We start from the raw sequence: 19282 nt of genomic DNA, 5'->3' as shown, positions 1-19282 counted from the left end.
TTCTGCTTTTTTTACAAATCAATCATCATCCAACTGGCTTTGAAATAAAGGAAGGATTTTTTTTCTTAAACTCTAAATAAAACACATGGGGTATCTTTTACACACACACACACACACACACACACACACACACACACACACACACACACACAAAAGAGAGAGAGAGACGTTCCTTCATGTCAGAGAAGAATTGATCCTCCTTGTGATTATCATAAAACAAGGAATTTTATTTCTATTTTCATATTTTATTCACTCCCTCCTGCTAACCAGTAGTTCCTTGTACATATCCAAAAGAACACAGTAAGATTACAGATATTCCTCAGAGAAGTGTTTGTGCGTTTGAAGGGGTGGGAAAGGGAGTGACGTGCTCTTCGGAAAACACTGACTGAAGCAGGAAACGAGGCGCATCTCCAATAACGCACGCTGGGACCTGGATTTACTTTTTTAAAATCAGACTCTAGAGATATATGTACGTGTTTCAAAGGTATTCCGTGTCCGGGTTAATTCACCTTACAGCGTACGTCATTATAAATACAGTCCCACATAAATAGGTCCAAAGAAAAAAGAAAAAAGAAGAAGACGTTACCGAAATAAACAATGGTAAAGAACAGGTAGTAACACTGAACTGAGCTAACTAACGAGACCCAGACGAGAGGAGTGAAATGCGGGAGGAGAAGAGAGCAGATCTCGTATATAAGCGCTACAGGACCTTATGACTAACTTCAGAAAGCATCCGCAGGCATGACACAGTGGATGGGAGGCATGGGACTGGGCAGCTAGAAAGTCAGTTCATGGAGTTTTGTAGTTTTTGTGGTTCGTGGGACTTCTTTAGATGGGCAGCTGGAACTTTACATCCACTTGAGCTTCTTTGGCCAATGAAACGATTTCAGAAAGCTTCACAACCTACAAAAGAAAAAAGGTGAGAACATTGAAATTTTTTTTTTTTTTTTAAATGCACGGTTAAAAGCAGTCTCGAAATAGTCAAAAGGATCGCATCGTGTAACAGTGAGCAGTGTTTGTGGTGCGCTGTGTTTGTGGTGCTGTGGGTTTCGAGTGTACCATCTTAGCCGCCTCATCCAGGTCATCACAGGCCAGGATCTTCAGAGGACTGGCAGCGATCAGAGCCTTTGCGTCATCCACTCTGGTTCCTGCAGGACGCACAGACAGCAGTGAGGATTAACACACACACACACACACACACACCGTCAAACAGAGAGAGGGAGACAGAGAGAGAGTGAGAGAGTAAAAAGAGATAGAGCGGTGGGGAGAAAGAGGGAAGGAGTGAGAAAGGGATACAGACTGAAAGAGAGAGGGAGATGGTGTGAGAGAGAGGGAGAGAGAGAGAGAGAGAGAGACAAATAAAGAGACAGAGAGAGATGATCAGAAAGAGAGTTGTAGTGAGAGACAGACAGACAGACAGTCAGACAGACCAAGAGTTCAAACCTCAGTCGAGCCTCCAGCTAGTTTCTATATTCAGGAGAAAATCTGTCGTTTCTACGGAAACGCTATCACATGCTTGCTGTTTAATTCACTGCGATGAATTCTGACATTTATATGACAGACTTTTTTTTTGTTGTTCAGTTAAAACATAAAGCAATCACAGTCTGATCTAAGGAAGCTTTTACTTCTTAAGTTTCCTTTTCATCACCATTTTAATTGAAAGGTCATTCTCATCCATTATCTCTCACTGTAACTCTTTCAGCACGACCTCATTTCCTCTCCGCAGGTGAGAGAATAAACCTTCTTCCTTTTCCTGCCCTTTTCACCCGCTTCCTCCTCACTCACCTTGTAACCGCACCACGATAGGGATTTTCAGATCCAGGTCGCGGACGGCCATGATGATGCCCTGAGCGATGACATCACATCTCATAATGCCGCCGAAAATGTTGACGAGGATGGCCTGCACCTGCGGAAACACGACCGGAGCCGGAATCAGAGCTCGCTTCCTAATCGGTATGATTCACCGTTATCCCATGATGCACTGTGCCGCAGTTACCTTTTTGTCCGAGGTGATGAGCTTGAAGGCTTCCGTCACTTGATGCGCCGTGGCTCCGCCGCCTACGTCAAGGAAGTTGGCAGGCGTCCCACCGTGGAGTTTAATGATGTCCATGGTTGCCATGGCGAGACCGGCACCGTTGACTACGATAGGTAAAAGTCAGGGTTTGGTCATAAGGTCAACGAACTTTCAGAACAAAAAATAAATGAATCCAAATGAAAGAATATTTTCATTTTGCAAAAGTTTTTGTAACATTTTGTTCACCAAATATGTTAATTAAGTGGTTCGCTTGTCTTTATGACGGACGATTATAAGAGCTGTAAGAGGAAAAGCTGACTGTGTCACTGTACGTCGTGAAGAGGACTGAGGATTGGATGCGTTTGTAAATGGTGTAAACAGCCTACAGCCTACATGTTAATATTGAAGCCTGTAATGTTGACGTTAAAACAAAACATGTAACTGACCCAAGCAGCCGATGGTGCCGTCCAGTCCGATGTAGTTCAGATCAGCTTTAGCCGCCTCTCTGTCTCGGATGTCTTCCTGACTCCAGTCCCGCAAGTCGAAAACTTTCTCCTGTCTGTACGCGGCGTTAGAGTCAAAGTTGATCTTAGCGTCCATGCACATCACTGCGATACGACACAGAGAGGAAATTACTGATAACAATATAAAACTGCTTAGAGTACATTAACAGACCTGTGTGTGTGTGTGTGTGTGTGTGTGTGTGTGTGTGTGTGTGTGTGTGTGTTATATAGTATACCGATGCCAGAGGAATCTTCCACCATCGGGTTGATCTCCACCATAGACGCATCGTATTTGATAAACAGGTTGTAGAGTTTGATCATGTTCTCGGCTGCTTCGTTAACCAAAGCGTCTGGGAAACCCATCTTCACAGCAACCTGGAAGAGGAAGGAGACGTGTGTGTCGGACATCTCCTTCCATAGGACGCTTCAGCACTCGGTCCTAATCTCCCTTTATTCCCTGCACCTCACCTTTATGGCTTGATCCATCTTAATGCCCTCGATGATGTTGATGGGCTCTTTAACGATGGCGTCCGGATTCTCAGCTGCCACGTCCTCTATGTTTACGCCCCCCTGAGAGCTGCCAATCAGCACTGGGCCCTGAGGAGAGAAGACCACCACCATAATCATCAACACCATCATTATCTGACGTATAAGGAAATGCTGCAACTCGGATGCTATCGATTTCTTCATCAAACGAGCGGCTGACGAACCTCAATTTCATATTTTTAATGCCTCTGGACTGCTTGGTAAACTATCAGCTAATCTGAATCCTGACATTAACCCTGTAGGATTAGCTGACACATGGAGTAAACAACAGTGCTGCCTTTTCACACCCACGGGCTCCACTGTGAGGCGGTTTGAGGCGTTTTTGAGTGTGATAGTGTTCTTGCTCCCCCTACTGGACACATCATACACTGCTAGCTCTAAATTACAGCACCAACGTTGATAAACCAGTATAATGGGCTAATGTGATATTTGTGTGTTCCAATAATTCAGAGACGGGGATTATCTTGAAATCTACTGGCTGTACGAGTAGAAAACCCCAACCCACCCCACCGGCATCCTCAGAGCTCAGACCTGGAAAGATCTCTCCATGGTGATGGCGAAGTAATATTCTCTGCGTGGATAACGGCGCTCGCAGATGAACACTTGGTTACAGATGCGACCTGCCTCACCCGTCTGTTTGGTGAACAGCTTCTTGCCGATCATCTGTGAGGAAATGTCCCTCGCTTCCTCCGGCCTGAGCGGGTAAAAGAGTGGCGTAGCAGTTCAAAGGATTTACAGACATGATGGCACAAGTGACACAAAATAAACGAATAAGATCACACTCACGAGTAAACGATTCGGACTCCTCCTTTCAGTCCTCCCTCGAACGTCCCTTTACCTCTTCCTCCAGCCAACACCTGAGCCTTCACCACCAGATCCTTAGAGCCTGTGCAGGACACACGGTGAGACACAGAAGAATGAGAATATCTTTTTTTTTGGTTACGGCTGTGTATAAAAGTTTCCCAAACCGAACCAGCAGAAAAATTTCACATTTCTTGTGTAAACGACTGACGAATCAATCTGTTCAGGTCCAACTTGATAAACGAGTTTCACTCACTGTTTTTAAAGTTTCCTTTTTTTAAAAATACACACAATCAGAGAGAGAGAAAGAGAGAAAGAGAGAGAGAGAGAGAGAGAGAGAGAGAGAGAGAGAGAGAGAGAGAGAGAGAGAGAGAGAGAGAAGACACCACATCTTAGTCACAACACTTCATTTCTTTTCCATCCCCAGCTCTGATGGTGAGAGAGTGAGTCACCCCATGGGTGCCATTACAATTGCACTCTCCAATCATACAAGCAAACAAATGAAGGAAAATCTGACCACAGTGCTTTTTTACAAAAGGAATGTCATCAAAATCCTCAGATGATTAGACAGAGATTAGACAGAGATTAGACAATCGTTGTTAACCCGCAAGAGCTGTACAATCGTGGCTAAAAAGATCGCCTGGTTTAATTACTTAGACAAGAATAAGACAAAAATATCACTGAAGTTTCTTTTGTAGTTTAAATCAACCCAAAACATCTTTCACAATTTACATTATAGGTCACTTTCATCATGTAGTCAAGTGTACACACACACACACACACACACACACACACAAACCCCAAATGCCAGGGTCAATCTATGTTTAGACCCAAGTCAGCATGAGTACAGTAAATAAAGCAAACAGGCAAGCACACACACACACACACCTTCACACAAACACACCCCATCAAACAGAGATATACAGAGAGATACAACACACACTCACACCGTCACACAAACCCAGTCACACACACCCCATCAAACAGAGATATACAGAGAGATACAACACACACTCACACCGTCACACAAACCCAGTCACACACACCCCATCAAACAGAGATATACAGAAAGATGCAAAACACACTCACACCGTCACACAAACCCAGTCACACACACACACACCCCATCAAACAGAGATATACAGAGAGATACAACACACACTCACACACCAAGACAAATGCACAGAGATACACACAAAACTCATCTGTGACTCTGTAACCAGATGTGTGTTGTGTGTTTGTTGTGTTACCGATCTGTTTGGCGACAGTGTAGGCTTCCTCAGGCGAGCTGGCCACCAATCCTGCAGGCACAGAGATCCCCGCCTCCTTCAACAAGCCGATGCTCAGGTACTCGTGCAGCGACAGGTTTCTCTGCTGCTGCCCAGTCACCAGCGGAGATGGCTGGTGGCCATGGTTACCGAACAGCCCCGATGTCCCGGTAATTACCTGGTACAGTGAAAAAGACCAAAGTGGATAAAGTTTATTAATATTAATCAGGACACTGTTGGGTTTCTGTGTGTATAGTAACTGGACACTGAGACAAAACAGACAGAATTTCCCTTTATTTATTTATTTTTTAATTTCAATTCAACACATTTAGTTTGATTCAAGAAACTAAACCCACTGTGTGTTCAAGGTCAAGTCCCCCAGCTACACTGTAACACGAGCAGAGGCAAAACCTTTTCTCTTGATCCTAGGGATATTTACATAGTGCTGCTCAGGATGATTACGAGATACAATGAGTAACAAGTAACAACGAGGCACAACTTCACAAAAGTCATCCCACTAGTATTAATATAGCAAGCCAGGCTAACGTAATATAAACATATATTGATCACCACACATTCTCCTGCTTTCTCTCATCCACCCTAAACACACACTTTTCTACAGATATTTCCTCATCCCCTGGAAAATTAATTCCTGGCTACGTGTTTTGCAGACAAATAACTGGATATGAGAGCAGAGATTTATTACACAGGGTGTTTATTATTCAGCGGTTTATTACCTGACACGTGCTCTAATTTCTAAACATAGAATAAACTTAGAAGTGAGGCAAATACACAAAAAACGTATCTTGCATTTTGCTCTTTAACGTTGTCTATCTAAATATAGTGATGCAGCGGCGCTTTAGTACTTTTACTCTTTCCAGCATTCTGACCTCCTCATCTGTATGCTCTGTGATTGGTTTGTTGTTTTTTTTCTCCTCTCTGAACAGCAGTGGGTCTGGTTGTCTGTGCTAAAGGATTTGTGGGGGTTTTAAGCTGATCTGCACTTTTGTAAAGTGAAAAAAAAAATGAACAAAAGCCAATGGACTGCTATTTAGGGACAGATGGCTAAATATAACTGTCTCTAAAATAAGTCCATTCACTTGGTATTGCTTGACCAGAAGTGAGATCTAGCTGGTTAACTATGTTTACTAGCTGTTCTAGGTGACCCTGAGTTGACTGATTCTTACTTTAAACATCTTACTTGTTTATCAACAGAAAACATTCTTTTGGGAAACAAACCGAGCCATAATAATAATTACAGGCGTGTTGACGTGGCTGTATTCCAAACCAGTCTGAATAAGTGCGCACTAGATAGAGAGTGAAGTGACATGTTTTTGCGCCCTATGTAGTGCACTATGTAGTGAGTACAGTGCGATTTGGGATTCAGCCAATAACTCTGCCGATAGAGATTTAGAAATAAAACGAGATGCTGCGTATTCGGTTTGTAGCATAATAACCTGCTTAGGAAATAAACGTTTAGAAAACATTCCACGTTTAGAAAACAGCACTAATCGATAATATCACGACAGCTAAAGCAAACTCGTTCTTTTGCTAAGTATTATTGATGTTGACAGCAGCTAGCATGCTAATGTCAAATCCGTATACTATCCATTTTGATCGATTTCTTTACGTTTGAAGCTCACAAAACACGTCAGATATAGCGTATATAATCCCGTGATATTTCCTCTCCGTAACCAACCTTGGCTGTGGAACTTAAAGCCGTCCTGGAGCCGGAATTCCTCAGTCCAGCGGACAACCGGCCGCAGATCAGGGACGCCGCCATGTTTCTTTCTCCAGCAGCGGTGCTGCGGAAAAACAAATCAACTACTGCGCATGCGTAGGTGGGAAACGCCACGCAATTGGCGCATCCGCGCTTTGTGAAAGTGAAAATGCGTAAATATTATAACTCACTCCAAACACGCAGCAAAATGTAGCACGGGATCAGGAAATAGTATTGTAGATGAGAGAGAGAGAGAGAGAGAGAGAGAGAGAGAGAGACAGACAGACAGACAGATAGAGACAGAGAGAGAGAGGCAGACAGAGAGGGGGAGAGAGAGAAGGACAGATACAGAGAGAGAGAGAGAGAGAGAGAGAGAGGAGTGATTTAATAAACACAATACTTGTCAGCTTGACTAAGATGGCACAGGTTCCGCAGGCTTACACACCAAAGCGCCCTGGTGTGGGCCTTGCGGTTCTGGTCACTGATGCCACCCACCCAGGATGTGTGCTTCTAGGACAGAGAAAGAGCTTGGTGGGAAAGGGGTTGTACCAGTTACCAGGGGGTCACATTGAATTCGGGTGAGTAATCTAAAGGCGTTCTGGGTTTTTGAAGGTCCAATGTGTAAAGTCACAGATGCAACAGAACATTTTTCAATACAGAAACACGTCTGTGTGAATAAGACTTGTCTGTGTTTGCAATATGTTGCAGGATAAAAATGACATATTGCACCTTTAATTGTGTAGAGCACCAGAAAAGAGAATAAATGAATGAGATGCTTAAAGCAACATTACATTACATTTCGGTCTGTATTTTACAGGTATATTATGCTTTCATTTAATAATAATTGTGACAACAAAAAAAGCATGGTTTACTTACACGTCCATCTTCATATTACTAACCCCATATAATCCATTTTAACTCAATAACATGTTAACAAATAGTTATAACACACATCTTTCTGGATGGCTTAATCCCCGTTAAGCCAAAACACATGAAACTTACAAATAATCCTTTATATTATATCACAATGTTTTTCACGATATTATCACAATGTTTTTTTTCTGCAGCGAGACATGGGAGGAGTGTGCACGCAGAGAGGTGATGGAGGAGGCCGGCATTCGGTTAAAAGACCTCCGGTTCGCCTCCGTAGTGAACACCATCAGGCTCGATGAAAACTATCACTACATTACACTCTTCATGCAGGGAGAAATAGATAAAGACTTTACAACATCTGAGCCAGTAAACATGGAGCCTGAGAAAAACGAGGGTAAACACGCTTGAGCGTCGGGGCCTGTTCCAGTGATTTATAACTCTTTTTCCACGGTGGTGGTTAATATGGAGCTCATATGAAAGTAGACACTTAGAGACTTAAGAATATTTTATCCAACCCATTTCTGCTCTCTGTGATGCTCCAAGATGAGAAAAATCCTGAGCCATTTTAGATCAAACTCACAGCCAGAAAACCATTCATTTGTTTATACCGATATTGTTTCTACTGGAACACCAATGTACTGGTAAAAAAAAAAGTTCCTGTCATCAGATTAACACAGACAAGAATTTGACACTTTGGGAAAAACCTGTTTGTATTAACATTTCAGTTAGAACAAATGCCCTAAGGCCAGCTGTGAGACATGGGAAGATGGAGCTGTCACACTTTAACTACTGTATGGTGCATTAAATAAGCGTATTTGTCTAATATCTCTGAGTCCTGTGTTGTGTGTTCAGGGTGGTCATGGAGAGCCTGGGACGACTTTCCGCCTGAGGAGCAGCTGTTCTTTGCCCTGGCCAGTCTGAGACAGCAAGGTTTCCATCCTTTTCAGCAAGAATTCACACAGTCAACGAACTCTTTGTGAATGACTCAGAATGAACTCTCCATCTCGTTGTTCTAACATTAGACCTGAGATGAAACCTGCATGGCATATACGGCTTCGAGATATAACATTTCATTATTAAGTATTAATAAACATATTTTCAGTATAACTAGTTTTTATTTCCTGTTTGTTTGTTTGTTTGTTTGTTTGTTTGTTTGTTTTTCACGCAAATTAGATTTAGAGCTGATAAATCCAACTTTTTTTATTTATTTAATTCAATTTATTTATATGGCGCTTTTTAACAATGGACATTGTCTCACGGCAGCTTCAGAGAACATAATATTTTTATGTCAATTTCTTTGTATTTATCATTAAGGAGCGAGACTGAAGCGGATGTGGCAAAGCAAAAAACCCTGAGAAGGTATGAGGAAGAAACCTGGAGAGGAACCAGACCAAACCAAAAAGGGAACCTCATCTTTATTTGAGTGACACCAGAGAGTGTGATTATAAATAGAATGACCTTTCTACAGTCATATATAGTCAATTTAGAGCTGTGAACCGAGGACCTCCTGAGCAACTCATACATTAGCTCATCATCTGAGTTCATTATAGATTCAACACCAACTCCTCCGTGCCCAAACCTTCAAATGCTCAACGATGGACAGGGTAGAATGTTATTTAAAAGGAATTTTAAAGGAAATAAATGTCAGCTTGCACACTGGAAGTGAATCGTCCTAGAGGATCTTTCAAAGGCATCCAGGATTTATTTTAGGCTGAAATTCTACAGACAGAGTGGATATTTTTCATTATCACTTCATGGTTTAATAACCTTCTGATAGCATTGGAGTGGGTTTAATTTATAGTGCATTTGAATAAAGGTTGATATTTAAAGTCCAAACATCCAACCAGGAAAAGAAAACATTCCCACAAATTGAAATTCCAACATCTTTGGATTAATCTGTTCAGATTACGGAGAGGCTTCAAGTCAACATGGCTGCACAATGCACCAGACTATCGTGTGTTTAATTTAAACCAGTTGTGAAAACTGAATTATTTCGTTTAGATAAATCAACATACAGATAGATTCGCTTGTTGAATCCGTAACACTGACTACACACATCGCCCTTCACGGCTAGACGGCTAATTTGTTGCGAACACGCAGTTCTACACTGCCATCATCGAATCCATCCTCTCTGAACTTCCAACGAATCCATCCTCTCTGCACTGACCTCAGAAGATTACAGAGGGTAGTCTGGACTGCTGAACGGATCATATTTATATAAATTTATATTTACAGCATTTAGCAGACACTGTTATCCATAGTGACTTACATTTTCTTATTTCAGTTTATACACCTGAGCAATTGAGGGTTAAGGGCCTTGCTCAGTAGTCGAACGCTTTAACCACTGAGCTACCACAGCCCACTGGAATCATTGGCACAACACTCCCCACTCTCCAAGATCTGTACTTCTCCAGCGTGAGCAAAAGGTCAAAGACAATCACTCTGGACCCCTCACATCCAGCACACTCACTCACTCTGGACCCCTCACATCCAGCACACTCACTCACTCTGGACCCCTCACATCCAGCACACTCACTCTTTGAACTGTTTCCATCTAGTCGACGCTACAGAGCCCTGAGCACCAGAACGACCAGACACAGGAACAGTTTCTTTCCTCAGGCAATCCATCTGATGAACACTTGACATCCACGGAACACACAACACTATTCTTACACATTATTGACTTAAAACACATACGTACTTATTTATATTTTAATTTGCACATTCTGTTCATACAAACCGTCTACATTATATATGTGTTCGTGTCTTGTCAATGTCATGCTGTTACACTGTGGATCTTCTGTCACTAAAACAAATCCCTCGTATGTGAAAACATCCCAAAGTACACAACACCGGGCAATAAAGATCTTTCTGATCCTGAAACTGAATCAGAATTCGAATTCCACCATGTGATCGTGGATCGCTAACTAGCTGAGATGTAACTCGGAACAAACGCGTGGTTTGGCTCCTCAATATCATGACACACAATTCAGATTCACTCGACACGTTACAAAAATATCTGTATAAACACATTAGATTTGAGTTAATGTGTTGTTTTAACTGTTTTGTTTGGTTTTGTTTTTAAGAAGAAGAAAACAATCTGCTGAACAATCTGCTGATTTTAGCGCCACCTGGTGGTTACATCTGGTAACAGGACCTGAGTATTTTGATAATGCGCCACAGTTAAGGGAAAAACCCACCAACATCGGTCTTCACTCGGAGTTTACAGCCAACAATCAAGTTTATTCTGAGAACACGTTTTTGTTTGTAACTTTTGCTCATTTAACCTGGTTTAATTATGGTTAAAGTTACATTCAACTCCGCTTTGGCACATAAAGAGCTGGAGAAAGGAGAAAGGGATGAGGCTCTAATCCCACAGGAAGGGGTGAGTTAAGTTTACATTTTTTTCTGTTTATACGGCTTTAATTCCTAATTTAAATCGAAAAACCGAACAAAGGAAATGTTTTTATTGTTATTTAGAGGTGATTGTACTGTTGTCCTGTTACTAAAATCAGCTAGCTACATGCTAACTTGAGGTTAGCATTGCTGATCATGCAAACTTGAGGTCTAATGTTGTTGCTGTTTTTTTTATCGAAGCATTTTAAACGCACCACAAAAATACAGCGTTTGTTTAGTGTTTTCGGTTTAGTTTGGGGAAGAAACACACAGGAAGGCTGTGAGGAAATGGCTGACCTGATTAATAAAACGCAGCTAGACGACATGGCCGGTTTGGAGGATTAACAATAAACATCGTTTAATAAAGTTTTAGTTTGTGAACATGGACACACTTGTGTTTAAGTGATTGTTTGCTTGCTTTGCGTCCTGCACGGTCGGGTTTTGTTTTGCACACCGAACAGTAGCAGTGTTTTGGTGGCGGTGGGGTTTTGTTTTGGTTTTGTTTTTTTGTTTTTGTTTTTGCAGAAGCAGCACTTCCGGTTTCCTCCAGGTGCGAGACTCCTGCCTTGTGTTTTAGTTGGGGATCAGATCAAGATCAAGTCCGATCGTCTGGTAGTGATGAGTCAGTGCGATGTGGGCGAGGAGTGAGAGAGAGAGAGAGAGAGAGAGAGTGTGTGAGTGAGTGAGTGAGTGAGACAGACAGAGGGAGAGAGAGATACACGGGGGGGGGATACAGAAAGATAGATAGAGAGGGACAGAGAAAGCGATAGATAGATAGATAGATAGATAGATAGATAGATAGATAGATAGATAGACAGAAAGGGGGGATGAGAGAGGGAGACAGAAAGAGAGACACAGAGAGAGACGGAGAGAGAGAGATACAGAAAGATAGATAGATACACAGAAAGGGGGGATGAGAGAGGGAGACAGAAAGAGAGAGACACAGAGAGAGAGAGACGGAGAAAGAGAGAGATACAGAGAGATGGAGAGAGATACAGAAAGATACACAGAGAGAGACAGAGAAAGCGATAGATAGATACACAGAAAGTGGGGACGAGAGAGGGAGACAGAAAGAGAGAGACAGAGAAATAGAGAGATACACAGAGAGAGACAGAGAAAGCGATAGATAGATACACAGGAAGGGGGGACGAGAGAGGGAGACAGAAAGAGAGAGACAGAGAAAGAGAGAGATACACAGAGAGAGAAACGGAGAAAGCGATAGATCGATACACAGAAAGGGGGGAGAGAGAGACAGATAGATAGATAGATAGATAGATAGATAGATAGATAGATAGATAGATAGATAGACGGAGAGAGAGACAGAAAGATAGGTAGATACACAGAGAGAGAGGGGGATGGAAAGAAAGAGAGAAATAAAAGGCTGTAAAATATTAATTAACCAGCGAGAGAAGCAGCTTGTGTTACTGATTAGCTGCTGGTTGTAGTCTGATATCTGATCCTTGTGTTCCACTGAAGTCGTATTCATCATAAAGTGATGATTAGGTTAAGATTAAAGCTCTCTGTGGTGCTCAAATAAGCAGTTAATAAGCAGTTCTAATAGATAAGTGACTTCTCTGTCTGTTACTTCTGAGGTCTAATGCTTGTGGGTTCCTGTTCTCGTTTCTGTTAAAGCAGCTTTATGTGTTGGGGTTTTTTTTTCTGCTTCCTCATATTTAAAAATAATTCTAGCTGGAATTGCAGAAACTAAATCAACAACGTCTGACAGATAAAAGAAATTTAGATAGAGAGCGAGAGACAGACAGACACATTATTCATCCCCAATGGGAAATTCACAAATTCCAGCAGTATCCACAAACTTCTAGTGTTATAATAAATTTAATCCTAAGCTGTTAATGTGGGCAGTGATACAATACGCCGTCACCCTGCTGGTCATTAGTTTTTATTCTTTGTGTTTTTCCACAAAGGGATTTTCGCTTTGTTTTGGACTAAATCCCATTAATTGTGTCCTCTCTCTCTCTCTCTCCCTCTCTCTCTCTCTCTCTCTCTCTCTCTCTCTCTCTGTATTAAAACACATGTCCTCGCACCACTACGTGATTATGATTATTTCATCATAAAAATAAATATATGCATAAATAAGTTCGTCCGATTCGATAGCAGGCCGACATCTCGGCTCGTTCCCTTGCGCAATAAGCATGCGTGCTCTTAGTATCAGATTGTTTAATCCCCAGTTAAATGGATTGTCTCACTGTGGTATGCTGTCAGTAATTCCTCATCAGAACTCTGTGGGGGGGGGGGGGGGGTCTGTTTTCTGCCACATGGTGGATCAAAGCCTAGTTTAGACCTCCGGCTTAAAAAGACTGAAAAAAAAAAAACAACCTCATACCAGTCCTCACGTTCCAACAAAGACGGTCTCTGTTCAGACAAGGTGTGCGCGTGTGTGTGTGTGTGTGTGTGTGTGAGAGAGAGAGAGAGAGAGAGAGAGAGAGAGAGAAAGACTAAAAGGCTGAAACTGTACCCTTGTCTCTGTGTCTGAGTTTCAGATTAGGTGATTACGTCACGGGAATATCACAGGCTCGGATCAGACCGCGTTAGAGATGTTTATTGATTAATGGATTATTTGGAGCTTTACAGCGACACACAGCGTTCGCTGGAGCTATAATTAAGATATTTAAAGCACTCAGATGTGTGTGTTTGTCTCTCTCACCCTACGCTTTCAGACAGGATTAGATTACTTGTGTATAAAATCGTTTAAACTACACAAACCCGACACTCATCATTTTGGAGATTTGTATAAAGCTCGAAAGAGAAGAACTCAGATTTCTCAGGGCCGTGACCGTGCCGAGCTGCCGGATTGCACCATCGTCCTGGGAGTTTATACACACCCGCATTACCTCAGCGGTTTTCCTCGTGGGGCTTCTTCAGCACATAAACTGGGTTAAAGGAGCAGCTCCTTGTTAGTATGATTATCAAAAAAAAAAAAAAAAGCTGCATGGAAATAAGATTTCTCTCGAAAGTAGGACATCTTTTATAATTACAGAAGGAACTCGAGTACTTGGGGATGCGGGTGTTTAAAGAAAATAATCAGTGACATGTTGAAGGGGAAACAGCTCCAGAGTCGATGATTTAACATTAACAGCACATTCTGGAGAGCTTGATAGAAATTGGCACTAGAGACTCCTTCCATGAGCTTTTCCATCCTTCCAAACATCACACAGTGTCTTTCACATTCACACACTTGGTATCTGTACTTTTTTTTTTTTTTCTTGGAAATCTCCCGGCGTTCACTGTGCAACACATAACCCGAGCCCTCACTGCTAGGGCACATGAACGCTTGTGTGAATCTTATTCGTTTTGACTGTCGGCAGTTAATCGCTTTTTTCCTGGTTTATCCGTCGCCGTTCCAGAGCCGAGAAACTCTCGTGGGTCGGGGTTCGATTCACAGCCAGCCCGTTAATGCTACTGCGCTTTAGACGTCCAATTGTACAAAAGCTCTTTCTGTTCAATCGTGGAACGGAAGCGTTTAGTCTAAAACGAGCAAAATAAATGTTGTTTTTTTTTGGGTCGCGGTGAATGAAGCGTTCTAAATACGTACGAAGAGGATCATCACACCTGCTGCCAAACCACAGACTCTGCAGCTGTTACACACTCAGAGCTGCAAACTACACAGCGAAAAGAGAAAAAATGGGTATTTTGGTTTATTATCAATATTGATTGTGTGTGTGTGTGTGTGTGTGTGTGTGTGTGTGTGTGGGATGTGGAGGAGGTCCTGCGGGTCAGACAGCGGTCCTGGGCCTGGTGCTGGTGCGTCTTCCTGGGTCTGGTCCTCCTGCTGCCTGGGGTGGTGGTCGGTGGAATTTACCTGTACGAGCGTTACAGCTCAAGGGTGAGAGAAAACACACACACACACACCATCTTAACATGAGTACCAACTCACACTGACACGTGTATTAGAAGGAGGACAAGGTAATCAGAAGCAGATATTTTTACGCACACACACACAAACACATGCGCGTGTACACAGGATTTTTTCAGTGGCGAGCTCGATGGTGCTGTTCCGCAGGAGGATGAGGTGTATTTCTGCGGCCTGAGCTACAGCCAGGAGAACTACATGGTTCCCGACAGCGAAGAGTACAGCGCACCTCTGAAGAGGATCGACGAACGAGTGCGGATCCTGGAGAAGCAGCAGGTGGAGCTGATCAGCGTGCCCGTGCCGGAGTTCAGCGACAGCAACGCCGCCGAGATCGTGCACGACTTCGTCCTTGTAAGATCACACACACACACACAAGTATACTGGTTGAATTCTCATTCAGCATAGGTTATAGGATAAAGGATGTGCAGGAGTAGAAATATTAGCTGTGTGAGTGTGTGAGAGATGGTTTCTAGGGACTGCGCTACACGCTGGATACACAGTCTAATAGAAAATAAGCTGGAGGCTTTTCAATGGTTATGTAAGTCAATAAATCAAAGCACACAAGAGAGCATTCGGTGACTCAACTGTGTGTGTGTGTGTGTGTGTGTGTGTGTGTGTGTGTGTGTGGTCTCTCTAGAATCTGACTGCTTACCTGGATCTGAGTCTGAATAAGTGTTACATCACCCCACTGAACACGTCTGTTGTCATGCCACCCAGAGACCTTATAGATCTGCTCATCAACATCGAGGTAACATAGAAAGTTGGGGGGGGGGGGGGGGGCCACAATGGTTTCTTGCAGTTGTGTTAACTGTGTGTGTGTGTGTGTGTTTGTTTGTGTGTAGGCCGGCACCTACCTGCCGCAATCATACATGGTGCGTGAGCAGATGGTTGTAACTGAGAAGGTGGAGGATATGGAGCAGCTCGGCTACTCCATCTACATGCTGTGCAAAGACAAAGACACTTACAATCTACAGCGCAGGGACACCATATCAGGTACACAAACACACGCACACACACAAACTACAGCACAGGGACACCATATCAGGTACACAAACACACACACACACGCACACAAACTACAGCACAGGGACACCATATCAGGTACACAAACACACGCACACACACAAACTACAGCACAGGGACACCATATCAGGTACACACACACACACACACACACAAACTACAGCACAGGGACACCATATCAGGTACACAAACACACGCACACACACAAACTACAGCACAGGGACACCATATCAGGTACACAAACACACGCACACACACAAACTACAGCACAGGGACACCATATCAGGTACACAAACACACACACACACAAACTACAGCACAGGGACACCATATCAGGTACACAAACACACACACACACACAAACTACAGCACAGGGACACCATATCAGGTACACACACACACACACACACACACAAACTACAGCACAGGGACACCATATCAGGTACACAAACACACACACACACAAACTACAGCACAGGGACACCATATCAGGTACACAAACACACACACACACAAACTACAGCACAGGGACACCATATCAGGTACACAAACACACGCACACACACAAACTACAGCACAGGGACACCATATCAGGTACACACACACAATCTACAGCGCAGGGACACCATATCAGGTACACACACACAATCTACAGCGCAGGGACACCATATCAGGTACACACACACACACACACAAACTACAGCGCAGGGACACCATATCAGGTACACACACACACACACACACACACACAAACTACAGCGCAGGAACACCATATCAGGTACACACACACACACACACACACAAACTACAGCGCAGGAACACCATATCAGGTACACACACACACACACACACACACACAAATTACAGCACAGGAACACCATATCAGGTACACACACACACACACATACACACAAACTACAGCGCAGGAACACCATATCAGGTACACACACACACACACACACAAACTACAGCGCAGGAACACCATATCAGGTACACACACACACACACACACACAAACTACAGCACAGGAACACCATATCAGGTACACACACACACACAAACTACAGCGCAGGGACCCCAGACCAGGAGAACACCCACACACTAGATTTAAAATTATACAACACAAACAAAACCTTTCACTTAAACACACAACACACCTAATTTGTGGTCTTCATTTACATATTATACACTTGGTTTCAGTACAAGTGTGCTGTGATCTCTCTCTCTCTCTCTCACAGGCATTCAGAAGCGTGAGGCTCTCAACTGCCACAAAATCCGCCATTTTGAGAACAAGTTTGTGTTGGAGACGCTGATCTGCGAATAGTTCCAGCACGAAGAAGCGTTTCTGAGAAATTCCATTCGAGTGCAGTGCGACTTCAGCGTCACCTCTGACCTCCTGTTCTTTCATTTTCTGAAGCTCTTCCCGTTTCCTCTCTGTGTGTGTGGTGCTTCTGCTCTCTGACCTTTTCCTCCGTACAGTAGCAGGACGGTGGAGAACGAGAGGAAAGTCTCTCTCTCTCTCTCTCTCTCTCTCTCACTCTCAGTGAATTAACAACTTACTTCATTTGAGCTTTTCTTTTTGTAAAATAGGGACGATTATTTTGGTGTTAGATTTTGTTTTCAGATCAATATTAATTCCCCCGAATGGACTTAAAACACATTTTGTATAGCTAAAGGCACGTGTATAAACATAAGGCAATAAAAAAAAATCCTTTTGTCTTTATATATATATATAAAAAAAATTAAAAAAAAAAAAAAAAAAAAAAAAACCAACTGTGAAAATAAGTCACAGGCCAGTTCAGCATATTGTACACTGGAACATGTGAATATGTAGGAGATTAGAGAAGAAAAAAAATTGAATGAAGAAAAATCATATATATATATATATATACACATATATATATATATATCTCTGTCGCTTAATTTCATCATCTTGTACACTGGAGCTTTATGAAGTAACAAAACAAACTGAATTTAGTTGTATTAATTCTATTGTTTAGAGATTTTTTTTTCTTACCTTGCTTTTATTAACTATGCTATTAACCAGTTCTAGTATTAGTAAAGGACATTTTACTCTAAACGTAACCGTATTCAGACATCAGGAATAATCAGAAATAATGTTTCAGACCTTTTACATTTCAGAGATTCTTTGTGATTTAAATCCTCAAGCAGATTTAGAACCTGGAACGGTTCGTCATACCACAGATGCGTCTCAGTTAAACACGTTAGAAGTTCTTGTGGATAAAGTTTACCAAAAGATAGGAGTAAGTGTAAAAGGTTAACTCAATAAAACTGGACCACTTCATGTGTCTTGTTGAGTTTTTTTTGTTGTTGATTATGATGTTGATCATTTTCCAAAAGAAATATCCCTGATGTGTGAAGAATCGATCATATGGAGAGAGAAAAAAACGTGTCTTAAATGTGAAAGAATAAATGAAAATTAATTCATTTAGGGGGAATTTTTTTTTTAATGTAATCGATTTAAAATAAGTTCTGAAAAAGGAAGGAGTGTGTGATGGGGATCATAAGTGTGTGGAAACGAATGAAATAAAAACTCCATGTGCGAAGTGTGAATAATTAACATGTATGAGAGGTTTAATAAGAATTTTATGTTTATATTCAGTGAAAAGTGTCTAAAATATCACATTAAAAAACCTGTCGAGGGACTGAATTGGACACGTGATGCACGGTGTGTGAGTTGTGCAGACTAGATCGATCCAGTTTATTCTCCATCAGCAGAAAAATAATAATAATAATAATAGTCACAGAAATGATCCAACATGCAGGAGTCAGTTCACACACGGTCACAAACCTGCCATCGAAAAAAAGAAAGAACATCTGCACAGGCGAGCAAATAGATCACAAACATCAGGATCACACGACACATTCATGCTCTCACACACACACACACACACACACACACACACATCATTGTATCTCATAGTGTAAAAAATAAACTTTAAATAGAACGAGGAGAACAAACCCCGGCTCTGAGGATGTTTAGCAGTTTGGGCTGGTTTCTTTTTTTCCCCTTTCTTTTCCGCTTACAACCTCTTGTGCTTTCTTCTATCTGTGCGAAAGTTATTGCGGGTGAAAGGAGTATTTCCATAAATCTTACATCTGTCATGTACACCGACGCGTCGTCATCGTTAAAAATAATATCGATGGTGATAATAATAATAATAATAATAATAAGCAATATAGTGTCACATACACGTAGTGTTGTATTTGTAAGTCCAGACCTGGTTGAAATAATGTTTGGAAAAA

The 19282-nt window shown here is 42.2% G+C and overlaps 3 protein-coding genes across 6 annotated transcripts; 2 read left to right on the top strand and 1 right to left on the bottom strand.

Annotated features, from left to right (window-relative positions):
- Positions 1 to 206: 206 nt before the first annotated feature.
- Positions 207 to 6956, bottom strand: sucla2 (succinate-CoA ligase ADP-forming subunit beta). The gene is made up of 11 exons (XM_027160111.2): positions 6832 to 6956; positions 5115 to 5310; positions 3850 to 3949; positions 3595 to 3757; positions 2986 to 3114; positions 2754 to 2892; positions 2461 to 2622; positions 1997 to 2139; positions 1786 to 1906; positions 1060 to 1148; positions 207 to 903 (listed from the first exon to the last, which is right to left on the bottom strand). The coding sequence occupies exons 1-11, from the start codon at positions 6913 to 6915 to the stop codon at positions 829 to 831; spliced, it is 1401 nt and encodes a 466-aa protein (XP_027015912.1). The 5' UTR covers positions 6916 to 6956; the 3' UTR covers positions 207 to 828.
- Positions 6957 to 7054: 98 nt separating this feature from the next.
- Positions 7055 to 8832, top strand: nudt15 (nudix (nucleoside diphosphate linked moiety X)-type motif 15). The gene is made up of 3 exons (XM_027160116.2): positions 7055 to 7430; positions 7920 to 8119; positions 8578 to 8832. The coding sequence occupies exons 1-3, from the start codon at positions 7270 to 7272 to the stop codon at positions 8703 to 8705; spliced, it is 489 nt and encodes a 162-aa protein (XP_027015917.1). The 5' UTR covers positions 7055 to 7269; the 3' UTR covers positions 8706 to 8832.
- Positions 8833 to 10869: 2037 nt separating this feature from the next.
- Positions 10870 to 18320, top strand: itm2ba (integral membrane protein 2Ba). 4 transcript variants are annotated; one of them, XM_027160115.2, is made up of 6 exons: positions 10870 to 11110; positions 14843 to 14965; positions 15143 to 15343; positions 15630 to 15740; positions 15835 to 15985; positions 17254 to 18320. In XM_027160115.2, exons 1-6 carry the CDS (start codon positions 11024 to 11026, stop codon positions 17337 to 17339), a joined length of 759 nt encoding a protein of 252 aa, XP_027015916.1. In that variant the 5' UTR covers positions 10870 to 11023; the 3' UTR covers positions 17340 to 18320. The 4 variants fall into 4 exon arrangements, with proteins under 4 accessions (XP_027015916.1, XP_027015914.1, XP_027015915.1 ...); XM_027160113.2 differs by having other exon boundaries at positions 15104 to 15343; XM_027160114.2 differs by having other exon boundaries at positions 10871 to 11110; positions 14834 to 14965.
- The last annotated feature ends 962 nt before the right edge of the window (positions 18321 to 19282 follow it).

The sequence above is a fragment of the Tachysurus fulvidraco genome, chromosome 5, assembly GCF_022655615.1.
Source record: "Tachysurus fulvidraco isolate hzauxx_2018 chromosome 5, HZAU_PFXX_2.0, whole genome shotgun sequence".
Taxonomy (NCBI): domain Eukaryota; kingdom Metazoa; phylum Chordata; class Actinopteri; order Siluriformes; family Bagridae; genus Tachysurus; species Tachysurus fulvidraco.
The sequence above is the reverse complement of the archived record's forward strand: the minus strand, read 5'-3'. Positions and strand labels throughout refer to the sequence as shown.

Excerpts from the sequence above, each read along its gene's own strand:
- sucla2 (XM_027160111.2), bottom strand. The coding sequence starts at position 6,915 with ATGGCGGCGTCCCTGATCTGCGGCCGGTTGTCCGCTGGACTGAGGAAT. Across the intron at positions 2,140-2,460 it reads CGGCACCATCGGCTGCTTGG|TCAACGGTGCCGGTCTCGCC; the intron begins GTCAGTTACATG and ends TACCTATCGTAG. Across the intron at positions 904-1,059 it reads TGGATGAGGCGGCTAAGATG|GTTGTGAAGCTTTCTGAAAT; the intron begins GTACACTCGAAA and ends TTTCTTTTGTAG.
- nudt15 (XM_027160116.2), top strand. The coding sequence starts at position 7,270 with ATGGCACAGGTTCCGCAGGCTTACACACCAAAGCGCCCTGGTGTGGGC. Across the intron at positions 7,431-7,919 it reads GGGGGTCACATTGAATTCGG|CGAGACATGGGAGGAGTGTG; the intron begins GTGAGTAATCTA and ends TTTTTTCTGCAG. Across the intron at positions 8,120-8,577 it reads GGAGCCTGAGAAAAACGAGG|GGTGGTCATGGAGAGCCTGG; the intron begins GTAAACACGCTT and ends TTGTGTGTTCAG.
- itm2ba (XM_027160112.2), top strand. The coding sequence starts at position 11,024 with ATGGTTAAAGTTACATTCAACTCCGCTTTGGCACATAAAGAGCTGGAG. Across the intron at positions 14,966-15,103 it reads ACGAGCGTTACAGCTCAAGG|GATTTTTTCAGTGGCGAGCT; the intron begins GTGAGAGAAAAC and ends GCGTGTACACAG. Across the intron at positions 15,344-15,629 it reads TCGTGCACGACTTCGTCCTT|AATCTGACTGCTTACCTGGA; the intron begins GTAAGATCACAC and ends TGGTCTCTCTAG.